Below are 20,431 nucleotides of genomic sequence, written 5' to 3' on the forward strand. Positions count from 1 at the left end.
TGGTCTTTTTCTTTTCTTCCTTTTTTTATTTATTTTTTCGTTGAGATATTAAAAAGTATTTAAATTGTCACTTCACTCTCTGTCATCTGAGGACCCCCCTCCCAACCAACAGGTTGAGAACCACTGGGCTATCTGTCACTTGATGTGATTTACTTAATTGAAAACACAGTTGTATTGTCCTGACCAGAGTGTGTTTGAATTAGGGATATTTTGCGTGGGACTGAGGATCTGCTGCTTCTGGTTGATGTGTGTGTATTCTTTTTTTAAAGAAAAAGTATTGATGAAGCCACAATGTAATTTGTTTACTTGAATTCCAAACAGCTACTTCACACCTACCTACAATTAACAGATTTTACCATATATGTCTCCATATAGCTACAAAGCCTGCTTACTTGGCTCCCCAGTGAGGCCAAAATAGCATCTTATAATTATAAATATCAAAACTAAGTGAATGTATTACATATGTGTACCGGTATATGTATACTGTGTGTGTGTGTGTGTGTGTGTGTGTGTGTGTGTGTGTGTGTGTGTGTGTGTGTGTGTGTGTGTGTGTGTGTGTGTGTGTTTGTTTATTTATTAATAATGGTTTGAAGTGTTACATGCAGCTTAGCTGAGAGTTTGTGTTATTTTTGTGTTTTAGAAAAGGGGTTGAACATAAAAAGCAAATTTTAATTACATTATTTCAGCCAGTATTTCTCTGTCTCTCAAAGGAAGTCTGAAACATTTTATGATTTTATGTACTTTCTTGCCATTTTTCTTTCTTCCAGCAGAGGGAGACAAAGGTTTGGTTTTGAACATACTCTGACCTTTAACAAAGATGTGAAATTACATGATTTTATAACACAAGATTCCAGCCCATACTTGATTACATTCTTTATTAGTTCACTTAAATCGACAAGAAACTCTGAAATGTAATAGAACCCAAAGAGATAACAATACAATACCTCAACACCAAGTCTGGAGAAGTGTAACAGCATGTAAACATTGAAATATTCACTCTCTGTGGCTGTTGGAGTCTTGATAGTCGCATGTGATTTCTACTGGATAAATATAGGTATAAAATGTGTCCCACCTCGTAGGGCATTCACGAATAGTGATTTTTAGTATTCGAATTATTCAACCTCAAAGTATTCGAATAGTCGAATATTCGACAGTACTGGCCAAACTGTCAAATATTAAGTAAGCAAGAGGCGAACATTGTGAAAATAGCCGATCTACATGCTCACAACGCCTCGCAACCGATCTACATGCTCACAACGCCTTGCGTTGCGAGGCGTTGTGAGCATGTAGATCTGCTATTTTCACAATATTTGTCTGCGGAACTGAGTCACATTAAATGTAATACCTACAATTCCAAGTACTTGTCAGGGTGGGGTGCATACATAAGAAAATAAGCGAATATTCGACTTCGATGAACACCGTCAATAGTGACTTTGATATTAGAATATTCGAATATTTGGTGAATGCCCTACCAACTAGGCAGTGGTGTAAAGTAACTATGTACATTTACTCAAGAATTATACTTAAGCTAATTTTTGTGGTATTTTTACTTAGTATCTCCAATTTTCAGTAGTTTTACTTTAACTCCTAGTCCAGGGGCAAATATTATACTTTTACTCTACTAATTTAAAACATATTATAATTACAAAACATACATTACCCACTCTCTATATGCTATACATTTTCCAGCCTTTTGAAGATAGCCGATCTTCTGTACAAGCTCACCTACTTATTGTGAGCTTTGTAGCCTATATCTGCTATTTTCAAAAGGTTTTAAAAACTTGTGAAATGGGAGATTCTACATAACGAGTACCTTTACTGTACTTTAAGTATATTTTGATACCGATACGTTAAATTGTACAATTTAATTACCAGACTTTTACTTGTGACAGAGTGATTTTACATTGCAGTATTTATACCTTTACTTAAGTAAAACATTTGAGTAGTGCACCTAATATTCAAATAAGGGACACCCGGCCGGGCATTCGTTGTTTCCAAGAGAAATAAGAGACAACCAGATGCTGTAGTTTTTGTATATTATTAACCAGTATTATAGTATAGGAGCTGTAAGGTGTGTGTGTGTGTGTGTGTGTGTGTGTGTGTGTGTGCGTGTGCGTGTGCGTGTGCGTGTGTGTGTGTGTGTGTGTGTGTGTGTGTGTGCGCGTGTGAGTGTGAGTGTGTGAGAGAGAGAGAGACTGATCCCAAAAATGTCAGTTCAATTATAGGGAAACGTTATATCCAAATAAGGGACCGTATCTCAAGTGACGATTCCGTATGCCTGTATCAAGGGACAATTGGCATTTCTGGCAACCCTAGTCCCACGTAACCTGTCTGTTTTATAACAGGCAATGCTCTTAACAGGTACAAACACTGGACCAAGACAGCAAAGCAAATACCGTACCAAACCCTTCCATATTAAAAATACAGATGCCCAAAATAAGCAGCAAGAAATAAAGCAGCCTACAGTACCAATGCTTTGTGCAACTTAGTACAATACAAACAAGACAACATTTTATATATTACAGACAAGAATCGGTAAACTAATACATTTTGTTTCCTGGCTGCTGTACACTGCTTCTCATAGCATGGTGAACCAATTATGCGTATCCTGTGGTTGTCATAATGGATGTCTTGTCTGCAGATGTCCAGCTCTGTATCTGCTCTTATTCATGGGTTGCATTTGTAGTCCTAAACGGCCATGTTGAGGACCAACACAGGTTTTTCAATTTGTCTGATTGGCATTGAACTAATGTTCTATGCCAATCAAAACACCTGTGTTGGTCCTCAACATGGCTGGTATAGGACTACAAATGCAACCCATGAATACACCGTGACTACATGTAATCAACACATCATTCCTCCAGATAAAGTACTCATATATTTGCAGAAACATATATTGTTATTGTTGTTGTTGTTATTATTATTATTATTATTATTATTATTAGTAGTAGTAGTAGTAGTAGTAGTAGTAGGCCCTAGTATATTTTACATTGTTATTTGAAATTAACATTTCTCCCCAAAATATACACAATATACAATAATTGACTATCCTCCAAATATATAGTTATACCACATTTGTATGGTATTAAAGTTTTAATTCTAACTAATATAACCAAAGTTCTAGCCAGGAAGGGAGATTGCATGATATACTGTGCCCCCCTACCCTCACTTTTCCCTGGCTAAATGTTACAGCATACCTGAACCTGTGCGAATCAACCCAAATAATGGTTCTAAAAACTATGTGAACCTAGACACTGCTGCCTCTCTTGGGGTGAGATAAGGACATACTTTAAAGTTGCTTTTGAAATGTGAACTGAATTCAAATCTAGAGTACCATCTGTCTTGTTTAAATCAAATGGTCATTTATGTAAAGTCTTTATATAGAAAACAGCCATGTACATATATTTCACACACAATTAAGAAATTCATCATGAAAATGCTTGTTTGAGCTGTAATGCTGGTGAGGTGAGGCGGCTTGGAGGGGACTTTTGAATGACTGACAAATACTGAACCTGTACTGTACAGTACAGACTATATACTGTATAACACAATGCTGTGTGTGCACCTTCATTCATCCCCATATTGACTGATGGGTCGATGATGCTAAATACATTGCAAAATGAGTAAAGGTTTAAATAAAATCACCAGACTGTGGAACGACCAGGGTCGCTAATTAAATTGTCTCCTATACAGTCAGTCTCTGCCGTTGCAAAGCAAAAATAATAAATACAAAATAAACCCTGGGGTACATTCACAACTGCAGAAGGAGGTGGGTCAGTCAGGCTGGGGGGGAGACAGAGCAACAAAATGAGAGCGCAGAATATGCATCGATGCAGTTTATGCAATGTGTTGTCCGGTGTAGACAGACAATAAGAGTCGTCTCCACACGGGTCTTTCTGGGGAAATTTGAATTCAATGGATGGTCTTGAATGACAGAGAAAACCAATGCGAATAAACCTATATACGCCAAATATTTTGAAAACTAATATGAAGGACCCTAAAGTCTATGCATTGGTGATGATGTTATTATTATAATTTATTTATCTCTTAATTGTTTCCACCCGGTTCTAGCCCATTCACTGAGTTTAGATATCACCAGACATATCAGTAAATGGAGAATGGGTTGTAGACCAAAGACACAAAAATACTGTATACCTCGCTGACTCCTTATCAATCTCAGGTCAGATGCAGACAGCATCATCAAAGGAAGGGAAACATGTATGAATACGAAAGAGACAAACAATCACATACTGTACACACGCTCAGACACAATCCTAATGCGAACACAGGCCCAGATGGCAACTGGAACAGGTCTAGCTTCTGCAGCAGCCTGCGCCCTTCATTTCCTTGTTCACGTACTCCTGGAGTTTAAACTTCTCACTGGGGTCCTTCATGGACCTGTGCTTCAACTCCCTGGGAGGTCAAAATAAGGAGAGCGACGATTGAGATTTGTCAGGTCTACAATAGCAGTGGTTCTCAACCTTTTCAGGCCGTGACCCCCTAAATAATCATATTTCAACATAGCAGACATGCTCACAACGCCTCGCGAGGCGTTGTGAACATGTATATTGACTATTTTCACAATTTCTGCCTCAATACTTGACAATTTGGCCAATGATTTATTTGTAATTTTAGAGATATTAAAAACTCCTTAAATCCTCCCTTTAGAAATGTGCATACACCATCTATAAACTTAAACGTTATGTTGGTTTGAGTGAGAAAACAATGTTACACATTAAATTAATCATCTGGGGACCCCTCTGGGGGTCCCGACCCACAGGTTGAGAACCACTGCAATAGAGTAGTGACATGAAAAGAATGTGTCTTGCACTATTCAAGGCAGAGGATGCACAGTAAGTCCAGCATAAACCACTTTCAACCTGGCGTCAATATTTTTGGGCATGTCTATTAGGTGAACATCTTTGTGAAAATAGCCTTTGTGATGTGTGCTTGTAGATCAGCTACTGCATTTTCACAACAGAGTACAAAATAAGACTTAAGTTTAAAATGTTTACATATGTATAACTGAGAAGATGTTGCTGTGTGTCTGACAGCAGAGTTAACAGTTTGCCTCAGGGACGTGCTGGGCCCCTGATTCAGCCCGGGAAAAAGAGTTGGAGAGGCCCTCATTGCGCGCTATTATAGAGAGAGATTTCTCTCTATAGCGCTGCTGCTACTTTGTCATTTCAGATCATGACACGTGACAAGCCAGTGTGCCAGGTTTCTGCCCGACAGTGACGATTTACTTTGTTGCCCGCCCAGCCCCCAAAATGGAACGAAGGCCGACATTTTATTTATTTATTTTTTCCTAATGGCCGGCCTGGACCGGCCGGGAATGAACCGGCCGTTCGGGAGTTGTCCCGCTTTTCCCAATGGCCAGCACGTCCCTGGTTTGCCTTATGAGACAGATAGATACTCACTTGGCCACAGCAGTGAAGGCGAGCTCCACATTAAGCCCTGACTTGGCACTGGTTTCCATGAAAGGGATCCCACACTCCTGTGGAAGTCATAACAATGCTCATTAAGGGAAATGTAATTAAAGCTCACACTTTTACCTCCAAAAAGAACCCCACCCTGGTGTACTTATTATGATGATGTCTTTTCATCAGACTGCTGACTCCCGAATGCATTTTAATTATAAGGCAGTGTTAAACGAAAGAAATGCAGACAGCGATTACCCACAGTGCTGTGGGTAATGGTTGCCTATTGCAGACTTCCACAAGAGAAATGCACTGAATTGTTTATTTAGGTTAAATCACTTGATAAAGTGACTCCCAGTGCCTGCTCTATGGTGGGGATTTGTCTGAACCTGCAGTAATAACAAAGCCAATGTGCTATTTCTCTTGTGCCGGCACCAAGCTTTAAGTAACTTAGTATGACTTTAAAGCATCTGTTGCCGGGGGAAATGCTAAGCCATGCACTATTTGGGTTGCTTATTGAGTTATGTGACAACAGCCGGTGAGGATAAAGGTAGAATAAATGTCTACCCTGCTCTGCTGATTGCATTTATGCTTTGCACTGCGATTTATCTGTGAGCCTATGACTGTGAAATGGACCGAGACAGATGGCAGTGGCGTACAGTACATCCCGCTCTTAAACTCAGGTTCTACACACACTGTAGCAAGATGTCAAAAACCCGTTATCTCCAGCCCAGCGAAACATCTGAGATGTAGCGCATTTTTGCCAACGGTGCATATTCCTGGAAAAGCATAAAATCAATAGTAATGGTATAAAGAGTAAAGACATACAAAATCAAATAGTAATTTTGACAGGGTGGAAGGTATAGACTTTCTGCTGCCCTATGTAATATCCATAATCTGTTGCAATCACAGAGAACCCCCTTCAGTCATATGAATCAACCTGGACCCCCAGGGGGGTCCCCACATGAGGGGTCCCCAGTGAAGTGACAATTTAATGACATTTAAGACCTTTTTAATACCTCAAAAAGAAAAGAAAAGAAACCATTACTGCATCAAAAGTACAGTATCAACAAACTATAGCAAAAAATTATAATAACTGGTCAAACATTTGCCAAATTGTCACAACATATGACACACATTTTTTGAAAATATAAAAAAAAAAATGTATGTGTGGAACAGAGTTAAACTAAATTGAATGCCTCAACTCGCATGGTAATTGAAGTAAGTGGCACAACATAAATCATGGCCCTGTCCTGACAGTGGCCAAATAACACTTTCACTGCAACGGTTGCAGAACAGGTCCATATAGGGACCTACAGTCCCTAATGGGACATCCACACAGAGTTCACTATATAGCCCTATACAAATCATTATAACTCAAGTGGAAGGCAGTTCACACAACAACTATAATGACAACAGTCATTATAGTAGTAATATAGTTATACTTAGTTATTGACATAATTCTAGTTATAGGTGTACAGAGTGTATGCCAAAAAATAATAACCATTGCAGCAGAGCTCTGAAACTCTCAGTACTCATGGCCTCACCTTGGCAAGCCTCTCGCCATCCTCCCTCTTTACGGCCCTCTGATGCGTGGCATCGGCCTGATGAGAAAGGGAACACACATTCATCCAAGCACCACCACGTTAATGTTACAATGTCATTTGTCCTGACTTTACGTTGTTGTTAATGCTCCTAAATCTGCTCTAGTGTTAAGGTCTGATAAGCATGCTGAATATTGAATGTGTCATGGATTAAGGTATTAGCATGTTAATTAGGGGCTTGTAAAAATTAAAGTATGCAGTTTGCATTTCAAGTCATCTGTAATCAACTGAGAGCTAGACAGTAATTTAACTCTAAAGAGTATGCTGTGTCAGAGACACGAAGGGTATTCAGTTGTAGCTGAAGTGTGTGATATTGCTCTGTCACCTGTCTCCTACATCTGTGGTTCTCAACCTTTCCAAGCTCCGAACCCCAAAATAATCATATTTTAACTGGGGACCACCCCACCGTGACGAGCATTAAAAGTTGAGGTATTACATTTTGTATAACATGGTTCTATTGTGAAAACAGCAGATCTACATGCTAACAACGCCTTGCAGCATGTAGATCGTCTATTTTCACAATTTCTGCCTGTAATATTAGACAATTTGGCCAATCTTCCATCATTTTAGAGATATTAAAAAGTCCTTAAATTGTCACTTTAGAACCTCTCTATACACTTAAACTTTGTTGGGTTGTTTACTGTCGAGTGAGAAAACAACGTTGCACATTAAGTTAATCATCTGGGGACCCCCCAAAATAATTTGGGGACCGCCCTGGGGGACCCGACCCACAAGTTGAGAACCACTGTCCCACATAATACTCTGTGCTTTCATTGAGTTTGCGTCCCAAATCCCAGACATCTCCCATAATGCCTTGCCTTGTTGGCCAGCAGCATCAGCACCACATCCTGCTGAGCGTATTCATGGATCTCAGTCAGCCATGCCTGGAGAAAACACAGAATGAGAGCTTTTATTAGAAAGGATTAGAATATGTGAAGTTATTTGGCAGAGGTTCTTCCTCGCCGGACAGGACAGAAGCAAAAACATAATCCTTCGCCTTTGGCCGTTCCGGCCTGGCGGGGATAATAAAGCACATTCAAAGCCCCTCTCCAGAGACGGAAATGTAATATGCAGAACTCAAAGAATGGCTGTCGGCTGAGAAGGGAGCACCTCATCTGGGACTTGACTGGTTCGTGTGGGGACATTCAATTGAATAATATGAATGAAGGGGCAGAGGGTGAAAGTAGTGACACAGGCATTTAGAAGATGAACAGGAACGAAAGAAGAGGTGAAGGTGAGGAGATAGGAGTGCAGACGGGGGCATGGCGAGGAGAGACTGCGGGAGGGCAAGGAGATGGGGAAAAGGACACTGTCAGGGAATCAATGAGAGGTAGGGGTGTGTGTGTGTGTGTGTGTGTGTGTGTGTGTGTGTGTGTGTGTGTGTGTGTGTGTGTGTGTGTGTGTGTGTGCGTGCGTGCGTGCGTGCGTGCGTGCGTGCGTGCGTGCGTGCGTGCGTGCGTGCGTGCGCGCGCGCGCGCGCGCCGTGCGAGAGAGAGAGAGAGAGAGAGTAAAGTAAATAAAATATTGTTGCTGTCGGGCCGAAACCATGTTTTTTTCATAAATGAATGCCCTACTTCATCATACAAGAGTGTTGAACTGCAAATTAAAGTGGTTACATATGTCTGTGGGGTTTATACATATTAGAGAAGTATTAACAAGAGTTTATACTATGAGAGCTTGTGATTAAACTACCGGTACATTGGATCCATTGGAACTCTTTTCACCCTTTACGGGTAAGTAACTCTGGGCCCTGGGTACAAGGATTCACAGTGGGCCTCCCATGAATGTTCTTCATAGGGCCTCCCCCCTGGTTTAACCCATTTAGATTATGCATTATTTTGTGCTTTAACAATTGAAAAATCTTGAAAAGTCTTTGAATATTTCAAATGCTTCTAAGGTTTTTTGAAAACCCTATGTTTCTATGTCAGTGGTGCTCAAACTTTTTCTTGTAAAGGACCCCCAAAATGATATGTATTTGGCCACTGACTCCCGTCTCAAAATATTTAGTTCCAGGGACCCCCCAGAAGCAAAATTTGAGTTGCAAATGTTAAAAAATACATATCGGAGCCACGCTGTGGGCTTGTATATCTGCTATTTTTCAATAGCTAAAGTATAAAATAATTAAGGCCCCTCCACCTTGGGCCCTAGTAACTCAGTCCCACTTGTCCCCCCCTTGTGATGCCCCTGTCTGAGAGTGTACAATGGAACCATATATTTTCATCTTTGGGACCACAATCTACACTGTAATAAGAGTGTACAAATGTTATGGGTCCATTTGGTTCCATTTGTACACTCTCAGAGTTACAGGTCCCATTTGGACCCCTGGTAGTTCCGAGACCCTATGTTGAGGAACAGTGTGATATGGCATCATTCTCAACCCATTCCACCGCAGTTGAACTTCAGTATGACCTCAGCTGGCTTTGTGACAACAATAACACTCCATCCATCGTCTACTGCAAATAATTACCTAATCAACAAGGACAGAGATCTCTGCCACTGCCAAAATAATATCCCTCATCTCAGCACAATGCATAATTGTTGTCTTCACAGCGATTTTGAAGTCTGCGTTGGATTTAGGGGTCTGTTGTGTTTTTACTTCAGCACCACAGCTTCAGAGCTGCGATAGCTCTCTCTTAAAGGAATCTGTTGATGACTTGGCATTGGCATTTAACCAGAGTCACCTCCAGCCTAGGGTCCCACTGATAGCAAGAGACGGGACAGGGAGCGCGTGCGTGCGTGCGCCTGTGCGGATGTTGTATGTGCACAGGCGTGAGTGCAACAGTGCATGTGTGAAATATGTGCACGTTGTAACTCTCTACAGTGCTGCAAAAGTTAAGGGATGCTGTTGCTGCCTAGGGTGCAATAATACTCAGTTATCTCTTATTGTATAATAGTGACCATACATCACTGACAAAGCTAATCGTCCACATTGCAATGACAGGCGTTCATGCTTCTGCCCAGTCATCTCCCACGGGTCTAAAAGGGAACCTAGTTCAATGGCTGTTTTCTGTCACCTTTTCTGTAACCCCAAAAGTCCATTGAGTTCAATGTACCTTTTCTGATTGGACACTATAATGTCCAATCAGACAGGATTGGTCATGCTTCACTTGACATCACAATATAAATGTTAAGACGGAATTCATTTCCCAGCGGATTCCTCGCGACTCACGTCAGTGCAACCTAGGGTTGCCAACTCCCAGAGATTGAAGTAAGGGTCAACACCCCCGAAATGCATAGAAAAGTGCATTTTGGCACAGTTATATAAACACAACATGGCTTACATACACCTGCATTAGGCTAATGTATTACACTTACTGTAACAAGTCCTATTCATACCATAATCACAAGTAAATGTAATCCTTCAACCATACACCAGATACTGTATCTATAATAAACCCATGTTATGTACTGAAGACACCTTCATTTGATCAGTTTTGAGGTATAGACAGACTACATGAGAAACAGATTATCATTGAAGAATTTATTTTGTGCAAAATAACAGTTGCAGTTTCTTCTTCAAATACTTTTAAATGCATAAACTACATTTTAACAGTTTTAAAACAATAGAAATAGAAAGTAAAAACATGGAACAGTAGTAGTGTAAACTTATTTTGCCTCCTTATTAACTATTTTTTACTTATTCTTTGAAATAGGTCAGTGCAAAATCAAACTAAACAAAAATATCTTCTGCACCAAAAAACAATAAGGTGCTGATGTGAGTGAATTATCTTAACTGTAACAAAAACATATTTTGACAACACTACCAACAGTATGCTACGTCATACTGCTGAAGAACTAATTAGAAGAATTATTTTTTACTTATTCTTTTCAGAGCCAATCACTATGAAGTATCGTATCTCTTAGAAACCAGAAACTGCTTCTCATTGGTCCTGTCATGAGTACCGACCAATGAGCTGAGCTTAGCGCGTTCCATTGTCCTGCTCCTTGTTCCCATAACTGCCTGCTGCTGGTCCTTCCCCTTCGTGTGTGTGTGTGTGTGTGTGTGTGTGTGTGTGTGTGTGTGTGTGTGTGTGTGTGTGTGTGTGTGTGTGTGTGCACTGTGTGTGCACTGTGTGTGTGAGAACTTAGAATCACCATAACGCACTGTCATTCTTCCACAACCCGAAAAATATGGGATTAAGTACGTCCCGTATCAGTTCATTACAGGAAATACAGGACGATCCCGTATTTTACAGGACGGTTGCAATTTCCCAGAATTGCACCTTTCTAGTTTTGTATAGTAGTTGTTGTTAGCCTTCAAAACTTAAAAGTACTCCATCATTTCTGAGGTTGGACTGAGACTCAAAAGAGGAACCTCTTCAATCAGAAGACAGACTAGACTGCTGCATCACAACACTCTCCCACTCAACAGGACTGTCCTAGTGCTTTTGAAGTGTTATTTGAAGTGATGATGAAAAACTCACTTTTTGTCTCATAAAGTCAGGGGCGTCACAAGGGGTAGGAAAGTGGGACTGAGTTACTGTGGCCCAAGGTGGAGGGGCCCTAATAACTTTATCTATCGGTGCCGCGCTGCGAGCTTGTAGATCTGCTATTTTTGAAAAGTTGTGAAAATGTGTGAAAATCTTTGAATATATGTATTTTTTAAGCAAACATGTCTAACTCAAATTTTGCTTCTGGGGGTCCCTGGAACTAAATATTTTGAGATCGGGGTCCGTGGCCAAATACATATCATCTTGGGGGTCCTTGACATAGGTTTCTTGCACACATTTTCACGATTTTTCAAAAATAGCAGATATACAAGCTCGCAGCGCGCTGTGAGCTTGTATATCTGCTATTTTTCAATAGTTAACATTCATGGGGGGCCCGCAGTGAATCCTTGTACCCAGGGCCCAGAATTTGGTGTGACGCCCCTGCATAAAGTAACATGGCACACAACCAAGTAATCAGGCAGAAGAGTTCTGAAGCACGTCCTCAGGTGACAGATAACTTCTGTTAGCATGACCCCCAACCTGGCAACCTTCGCTCATCGTGACTAGGGCTTTAATTCTCCCTCAAGAACTCCGACCAAACCACAGCAGGATAAATTGCTCTCCCTGAATTCAACTGAATGCCTCTGAATGTCTCTCTACACGTGGCATTTGCTGTTAATGAACCATAGCTTGCAATTAGACATCAATCAGCTGTTAGCAACGATCCCCGTGACTTAATAGAGACTAATTATTTCCAGATTTCAACCCTTGTCATCTCAACAATGGGGGGAACAGAGCTCTTCTGTCATCCTTTCATAGCAGGAGAATGTTCCTCAAGTTGAATAGACAGCAAATTAATATAAAGATAAACAAGACAGAGTCTGACTATAGTAAAGCACAATAGCACATTTCTTCAACAGGCCAGGTTGACTACTTTTCGACAAAATCTGTTGTAGTAGCTGAGGGTGTGCTTTGAAAGTGTTTTTTCTACAGGAGAAGAGAGAACTCATACAGAATACAGGATAGACCAGTGAAAGTGGAAGTGATGACACAAAGAAGACAGCAGACAAAACTGGAACTGGAACACTGTAAACGATTAAGCTGATGAATGTGCACTCTCTCCTATTGGCTATTATTGCCAACGCACGAAAATAATATGATGATATGATATGATGGGTGAGCCATGTCACTTTAACACAACCATAAACACAGTTGTCCAGCACCGCCGATCCAACTGATCTGCCCATATGCATCCATATGGGCATGCCAAGCCCTCAGCCTGGCAGAAGACAGTCAATATGTCTTTGTGTAAAAGCAAAAGACGAGATACGAGGGGGCGCAATAATGCATGAATGAACAGACAGACAGACATGTTAATTAACATTTCCTTTATCAGCCCCACAGTCGGCCAATAATAGCAGGCCTCGTATGAATAAAGGTGGAGCGATTAACAGCCCTTTATGAATCACCAGTGTCATTTGGACATCTTGCTATACTGTTGTTTGCTATCCCACCCAAAACAAAAAACACCAAAAAAACTAAACAATAATGATCTCTTATCTCACTGCCACATAATCCCACTCTCCAAATCAGTGTAGTCCCTCAATCAACTGCTTTTATGTCTGAAATCATCTCATTTTTAAACCCGTGAAAAACATTGCAAATGTCAACCTGTCACCAGAAAAATCTCTCTCCTCTAAATCTCCCTCTCTTTCTTTCTCTCCGACCATTTCTGAAATCTCCCATCACTACCCCTCCTATCTCTGCTTACAATCATTAAAAAAAGAGTCTAACGTGGCATTTACCATCTTACACATCCCTCGGCAGCCATAGCTGAGTGGTTAGTGAGCCTGCCTATGGAGCCAGTGCCCCTGGTTGTCCCAAGTACAATTCCAGGCCAGGCCAGCAATGTCGATGTGTGTCCCTGAGCAAGACTCTTAAAGAGCTGGTGCCGCAATCTTTCAGTTTTGTATGTGTCTATGGCGTTAACATTACTCTAATAGAATGCAAGGTCTAGTTATAATATGCAAATATGTCTTCCCTGGGTATTTTTGGTTACTTACTGAATGCTGAACGCCTCTGAGTCAAAAGTCCCAATTGAAATACACTGATATAATGACATCATAAAATCATCCCCTCCATTTTTACCATTCAAAAACACTGTGGGTGTGGCTAACTTCAGCTGGGTCACCACCCACCTGACAACAAGGTGTACTTAATGAACAGGTGGGTGTGGCCACATAAAAACATAATTCTGTACACTTTTTTGAATAAAAAAAATAAAAAAATAAATCTTCCTCCAAGTATGAGCATAATACCTGATGATTATGTAGTGGGTGATAATAGCCAATCTACAAGCTTATAACACGTCACAACGTGATGCGTTTGTAAGCTTGTATTGCTATTGTTGGTGAAGACATTGGTGTAAATGGAAAAAGAACGCACCAAGGACAACTAAGGTCCGTTTTACTAAACTTCAACTATTGATGAATTCCAAATATAAGTATTCTGCAACACCCCAGGACTTGAGTCACGGCACCCACTTTGAGAAACCCTGGTTTAGAGCAGAGATAAACCTGGCTAGAAATTGAAACATTACTTTTTTTTTTTTATCCTAAGATTTTGTAACCCATTTTCACCCAGTGCCAATTGCCTATGTAATCCTGGGCTCTGCTCTCCCTCTGCCACATCTGGGGAGACAACGGACTGACCTCATGCTTCCTTCTATGCATGAGGAGTCCAAGTTGTTTCTTTTCACCTGACAGGGGGGATTTCCCTGGGATGGAGCGCGTGGGAGGAACACGTTATTCCAACCAGTTCCTTTCTCCTCCATCAGGCGCCCCGGCTGGCCAGGGGGAGGCATTATTGAGACCAGGATTACTGCATGTTTTTGTGAGGGTATCAACCCTAGGAGACACGGGGAGAACATGCAAACTCCACACAGAAAGGCCCTATCGCCAACCCCATTTGGGTGTGGGCACTGATGACGCGGAGGGAGGAACACGCCCCCAGCACCCACAGCGTCCCCCAGCGGGAATCGAACCCAGGACCTTCTAGCTGTGAGGCGAAGCGCTAACCACTGCGCCACCGTGCCCCTGAAACATCATTACTGACCATGACCGAGGGATGCAGCCTAGGCTCATCTTTTATTCAAGATTAATTCTAGAATCTCTGGCCAAATACACAGGTAGCCAAATGCCACTGGCAGCGTGTTATGGTGAAATTAAAAGCAATCTATCTCTGCCCATTCACTTTGCAACACACAACCAAAAACTGTAGCAAAAAGAAATTCAGAATGTCATTTTAATTGGTGGTGGAAAAATATTACGGAAACCCCAGTAGGCTACCTGAGTCAAAGCATCTATACTCCTGATCAAAGTGAAAGTTGAAGTACTGGAGGACTTGCTTTGAAAAATACTCAAGTATTCAAAAGTACAAATTGCAACATACTTTTTTTTGCAATCTTATTTTTATTAATATCAATTAATGACATTTTTTACAAAAGAATCTGACAAGCTCTTTGAAATGTAGTGGAGTGAACGAAAAACTGACAGCCGAAAAACACAAATACCCAACATACAATAGATCGAAATACTCAAGCAATTTACTTTGTTAATGTCCACCACTGCAAAAACTGTAGCAAAAAGCAATGTAGACATAATCATCCTTTAGGTTCATTAGTCATATACCACCCAGTGAAACCCAGACTTAAAACTCCATGAAACCCAGACAAACTAATCTCCCTCCCAATTCCCATTATAATGAAAGCATCTGTGCATTCTGTTTCTCCCTAGCCCATAATTGTGTTTGCAGAAAAATGTCAGTGTGAAAGATTGTCTCATTGTGGCAAAAATTGAGCAATCAATATCAACAAGAGAAATGTTTGCAATGCTAAAATGCAGCGGAAGCCTACGTTTCGCTATAGAAGAATGTAGATTACTAGAAGCTCGTCTAGAGATCGCGCCCTAGCTGCGGGCGCCCACAGCTGATCCAAGCCATTCAAGACACAGAACTATTTTGATGCCGTGTGTTTCCGCCCGGACGTGTTTCAGACAAGTACTTCCAGAGCGGTGCTAGTATTTCCAGAGCATCACAGAGGTTATGTTTATAGGCCCAATTCCAAGCCAATCCCTTAATGACTCACTGACTTAGGTGCACATTCACGTGAAGTCAGTGAGGGCTTGAGCTAGGGCTGTTCCAATTGAAATGGGTAAGTCAATGAGGGCTTACCCATTTATGCCCCCTTTCTGTAAGTCAGTATCGATGCAGACTTTTGGCAAAGGAATTACCCACAGTTCATAGAGTTACCAGGGGAATCCTCCAAATGTATAGTCATGAATCGCAGTTAGAACACCAACAAACGGTAATGCTTTCTCACTGTTCTCAAAGGGAGTCTAAGATATATATTTAGTAAAAGGTAAGGGGAGGAGAAATGTGCAAAGTAAATACAGAATATGGAAATACAATTTAAAATGAATAATATTATAACCCCTAATCTAAACAGAAATGAAAACGAACTGAATAACGTAAATATAATAATAATCAACAATGACATCCTTAACTGTAAATAAGGACAGTTAAGAGTTTGAATGAAACAATCTGCTGTTCCATTTCTTTTATACCATTTGGAGTCCTTGCAGCCTGCACCCTCAAGCACTTACCAGCTAACGTCACTTAAGTCAGTGAGGGTGCAGGGCTTGATCGAGGGCTTAGGGGCGGACAATGGAATTGGGCCATTGTCATTTTAAAAGTATAACATTATGTTCCGTGGCTAATAATGTTTTCTTTGGGATGTACATAGCCTACACGAAAACAACAGAAGTTGAGTTAAGTACAATACCTAACATTTTTACTTAATACAGTACTTGAGTAAATGTACTTAGTTACTTTACAACACTGGTCCTACCTACAGTAGGCAGTTCAATGCAGGGAATTCAATAAGTTTTCAATCAGCTGATGGATTCCTATTTTTTTCCAAATTGTGAAAGCATGAATATAAAAGAGGACGTCAATCATTGAAAGCATTCAACTTATTCTGGGCAGAAACTGTCTGGGGTAAATGTTAAATGGCATCATAATCCCAGGCATGGCATTTTTTTATCTAGTTAACTGAAATGTAAAAAAAGTAAAAATTAAAAATCTTTTAATTGGTTGCCCGAGTTCCGTGGTCAGACCTTTGGTAATTTTCTGCTGTATCGTTAGGTTCAAAATTCCGAACTAACACTTTAACAAATGTGGGTTTTGACCCAAGCCAACATTTACCAAAACACTGATTTGGCAGTTTGTTCCCAGTGACATGGGTCACACATCACATGGGAAGCAGATCTACCGAACACTATAAGCTCACAAAGCACCACATTGTGATGTATTGTGAAACCGATTTCTAACCAAGTTTGCTCGGGGTCCACTAACCCCCTGAAGGACCCCTGGGGGTCCTGTGATCAAGAAATAACATAGCCTACCGCCGAATACTGTGATTACAGTAACAAACTCTAATATCAAAGAATTACAAAACAAAGAGCACTGTGATGAAAGATTTGTTTCTGATCCTGCATGGATGTTCAGTCTTCTAAAGCCAGCCCATACAGAAAGGTTTTGACAGCGGTATGGCACTATAAGAGTGTACAATAAAATGAATAATGTTTGTATTATACAATACATTTTCGCCTATAAAATTATTTCCGGCTTCGACTAATGAATTGTCTTATTGATATTATATTCTTCACGTTCAGCTGTTCTATTTCCCACAATAGCTGTCAGAGTGCGGTCGGCATGAATCTGTCCTGGGAACCATAAATTCCACTGAAGTCATTCTAGAGTGCGAAGGAGGTCTGTTTTGTGTGCTACAGTAGCTACTAGAGATTAGTTTGGGGTGTTTTTTATGCCTTTATTGATAGGATAGTAGTTTGACAGGAAATTGGAGAGCATGTAGCAAAGGCCGTCGGGATCATGACTCGAAACCGCGACATCATGCAAAATTTCCTCCATTTCATTATCAAACCCAAAGGAAGCATTCAGGAGAATTACCTTTTTCTGAACACTCCTGAACTTGAACGCAGCATTTTGCTTTGAAACAATTTGTCCTGTTTCGTACCCCGAAAATAGCTGATCTACAAGCTCAAACAAACAGCTACTGTTGCATCATGGCTCTTTAGCAGACATCTTCCATTTCACAACATAATAAGTGTTGTGTTTGTGTGGGGATGTGAGTGCACAGCACGTATGGGCTAGTTTTATCTACTTGTAGATGACATGAAAGAAATGGAAATGTCCACGCCAGGTGCTATTTATTTGGACAACAGGGAATCAATCAATAATACTCTTGCAGTGGTGTGTACGTGCACAACTAGTCAAGTATAACTCAGACTTAAGGCAGCATGCCTGTCATTTGAAGCTAGCCGATGCCTTGGAGTCTCGGCGCACACACACACACACACACACACACACACACACACACACACACACACACACACACACACACACACACACACACACACACACACACACACACACACACACACACACACACACACACACACACACACACACACACACACACACACACACATTCTTTTTTTTCCCCCATCGATTACTCACCCCATGGAGACTTGGAGACAAAAACTAAAAAATATCTATGAATTCAAGTCTCCACTGGGTCAGTAATCGATAGAAAAAGAAAAGTAATTTTGGGGCTGAACTATTAACACTTTGTAAGCCCGGCCGTACTTGCCCGTACTTGTCCGGACCACCCAGTGCGCCACGTCGTACATTCCCGGACTTTTGATATAAATGATAATTATCAAAAAAAAAAAGATCGGCCGTTCTTCTCTGTGTCTTTTTGGAGCCATCTGAAACGGTTAACATCCTCTCTCAATCATTTTCTGGACGTGGGTGTGCTACTCGTAGCATCCAGCAGGCCGCGCCGTTCACTTACTAACTAGCTGGATGGTTGGCTCTGGAGCCACTCCTCCACTCCAGGGTCTTGAAAATCAACAAGAAGCAGAAACAACATGGCTGGATTACAAGCGTTTATGTTTCTGTTCGTGGATCGCGGTCTCAATCACGCTCGGACGCCGCTTCCCTATCGCTCCTTTCCCTGCTTCGCCGCACGGAAACGAATGGAAGAGATCTCCCCGCCGCGTCCTCAAAGTAAGCACGTCGGCCTCTCCAGGATGAATATACACGCTGTACCGAGCACTCCATTACGTGTTGTTATCATGTGGGCTTTGTTTTTTTAAAACATGTTTGTAAATAAATAGCTTATTTCTTCGGCAGTACCTCTGTTCAGGGGGTTCTGCCGCGGCTACCAAAGTGTTTTTAAGACTGAAAATGGTGGGCCCCGGACCAGACTTTCAGAAACAGTGGTTTAGCTTATTGATAATTTGTCGAAACAGGTTCGGGTGATGTGATCACTTTCAGTAAGCCATGCAGGTAAGCATGTGGGCACACGGTGGCGCAGTCGGTAGCGCTGTCGCCAGGTCTTCGATTCCCGCTGGGGAAGCTGTGGGCCCTGGGGGCGAAAGGGCCTTTCTGTGTGGCGTTTGCATGTTCTCCCCGTGTCTCCTAGGGTAGGTACTAGGTACCCTCACAAAAAACATGTAGTAATCCTGGTCTCTATACTGCCTCCCCCCTGGCCAGCCGGGGCGCCTGATGGAGGGGAAAGGAACTGGTTGGAATAACGTGTTCCTTCCACGCGCTACGTTCAGCCGGGGCATAGAAGGAAGCTTGAGGTCATTTTGTTGCTCCCCAGGTTGGCAGAGGAAGTGTAGCACCCAGGATTATATTAGACAATGAAAAAAATGGGTTACAGAAATCGTAATGTATATATATAAAATGGTAGACCTTAGGCAAAAACTAATTACACCTGTAAACCGATGATGTGACAATGAAGTTTTGTGATTGAAAATGGGAAAGGCCATTTCTGGGCCAGTTGAAACTCCTAGCGAGACTTCTCTGTTACATGTTACTAATTTACTAATTTAGTCTCCATAAAACATGGTTGAGAAAATTCTGTTTTGTAGATCTGATGTTTATTTTTTATTTTTTTTACTGCCACTTTGTTGCGTGGCGACAGAATCCCCCACCATGGGAGGGGCGGAAGCAATCTGGGGAGTAGCGGCGATGTGAAAGATTTGCTGCTACAGCTTCAGAGGGGCATTCATCACCATTAGCATTCATTAACATGTATTAGTGCTTGTTAGCCAGCGGTGCACCAGGAGGCAGCTGTAGCCTGCCAGTGTGTCTCTTTGCAGTAACAGGCAGTAGAGGGGACAGGAAGGATGCTGGAGTGGGAATGAACAGAGGAAAGGGGGGAAATATGACAAAGAGAGATGTCAAACTGTGTGTCTGTCCGCACTCCATAGAGTTGTGGTTTGTTTCGTTTGCCTCCGGGGGAAACAAACCGTTTAGACTCTTTCGCCTTTTTCCTCCTCCCTCTTCCACTCTCTTTATAACAGTGCTTCTTAAACAGTTTATGTCAAGGACCCCCAAATGTATAGATTTATGGCCGAGGACAAGAGCTTATGCCAGGGGAAAAAGTATATATTCAAAATGTTTACAATTTAGTTTTGTAGGGGGAAAAACATATAATGATCAGATTTTTTCGAATGGCTATATAAAAGTATAAAATAAATAAGTAATAAAGCGGTTACACTTTATGCCTTTATTGGATAGGACAGTTGACTGACAGGAAACGGGGGAGAGAGATGGGCAGCGACATGCGGCAAAGGTCGTCCGGATCGGGAATCGAACCCGTGACGCCGTCAGGCATCATGTGGCAATGCCTATGTGGTATGCGCCTGGACTGGCCAGCGGGCGCCCCGCGGTTACTGATTTTGAACCCTGGGGGTCCCCGGTCCCCACTTTGAGAACCACTGCTCTATAAGCTAGCATCATCATCTGAGCACCTGTCCTCCTTTAGCTATCTATCAGAGCAGATAGTGACTTTGAAGTGAGGATAAACAGACTTTCCTCTGGC

At 41.5% G+C, this 20,431-nt stretch overlaps 1 protein-coding gene across 1 annotated transcript in view; it reads right to left on the bottom strand.

Annotated features, from left to right (window-relative positions):
* Positions 1-4,313: 4,313 nt before the first annotated feature.
* LOC308283466 (ras-related protein Rab-26-like) overlaps positions 4,314-20,431 on the bottom strand; it is a gene marked incomplete at both ends in the record, with an annotated part of 75,026 nt that continues 58,908 nt past the window's right edge. Inside the window, 4 exons of the mRNA XM_080723906.1 lie at positions 4,314-4,413; positions 5,421-5,497; positions 6,968-7,024; positions 7,843-7,908. Of these exons, the coding sequence (XP_080580032.1) occupies positions 4,314-4,413; positions 5,421-5,497; positions 6,968-7,024; positions 7,843-7,908 (300 nt within the window). The remainder of the gene's footprint in view (positions 4,414-5,420; positions 5,498-6,967; positions 7,025-7,842; positions 7,909-20,431) is intronic.

The sequence above is a fragment of the Nannobrachium achirus genome (genome assembly GCF_963921795.1).
Source record: "Nannobrachium achirus genome assembly, chromosome: 4".
In the NCBI taxonomy this organism is placed as follows: domain Eukaryota; kingdom Metazoa; phylum Chordata; class Actinopteri; order Myctophiformes; family Myctophidae; genus Nannobrachium; species Nannobrachium achirus.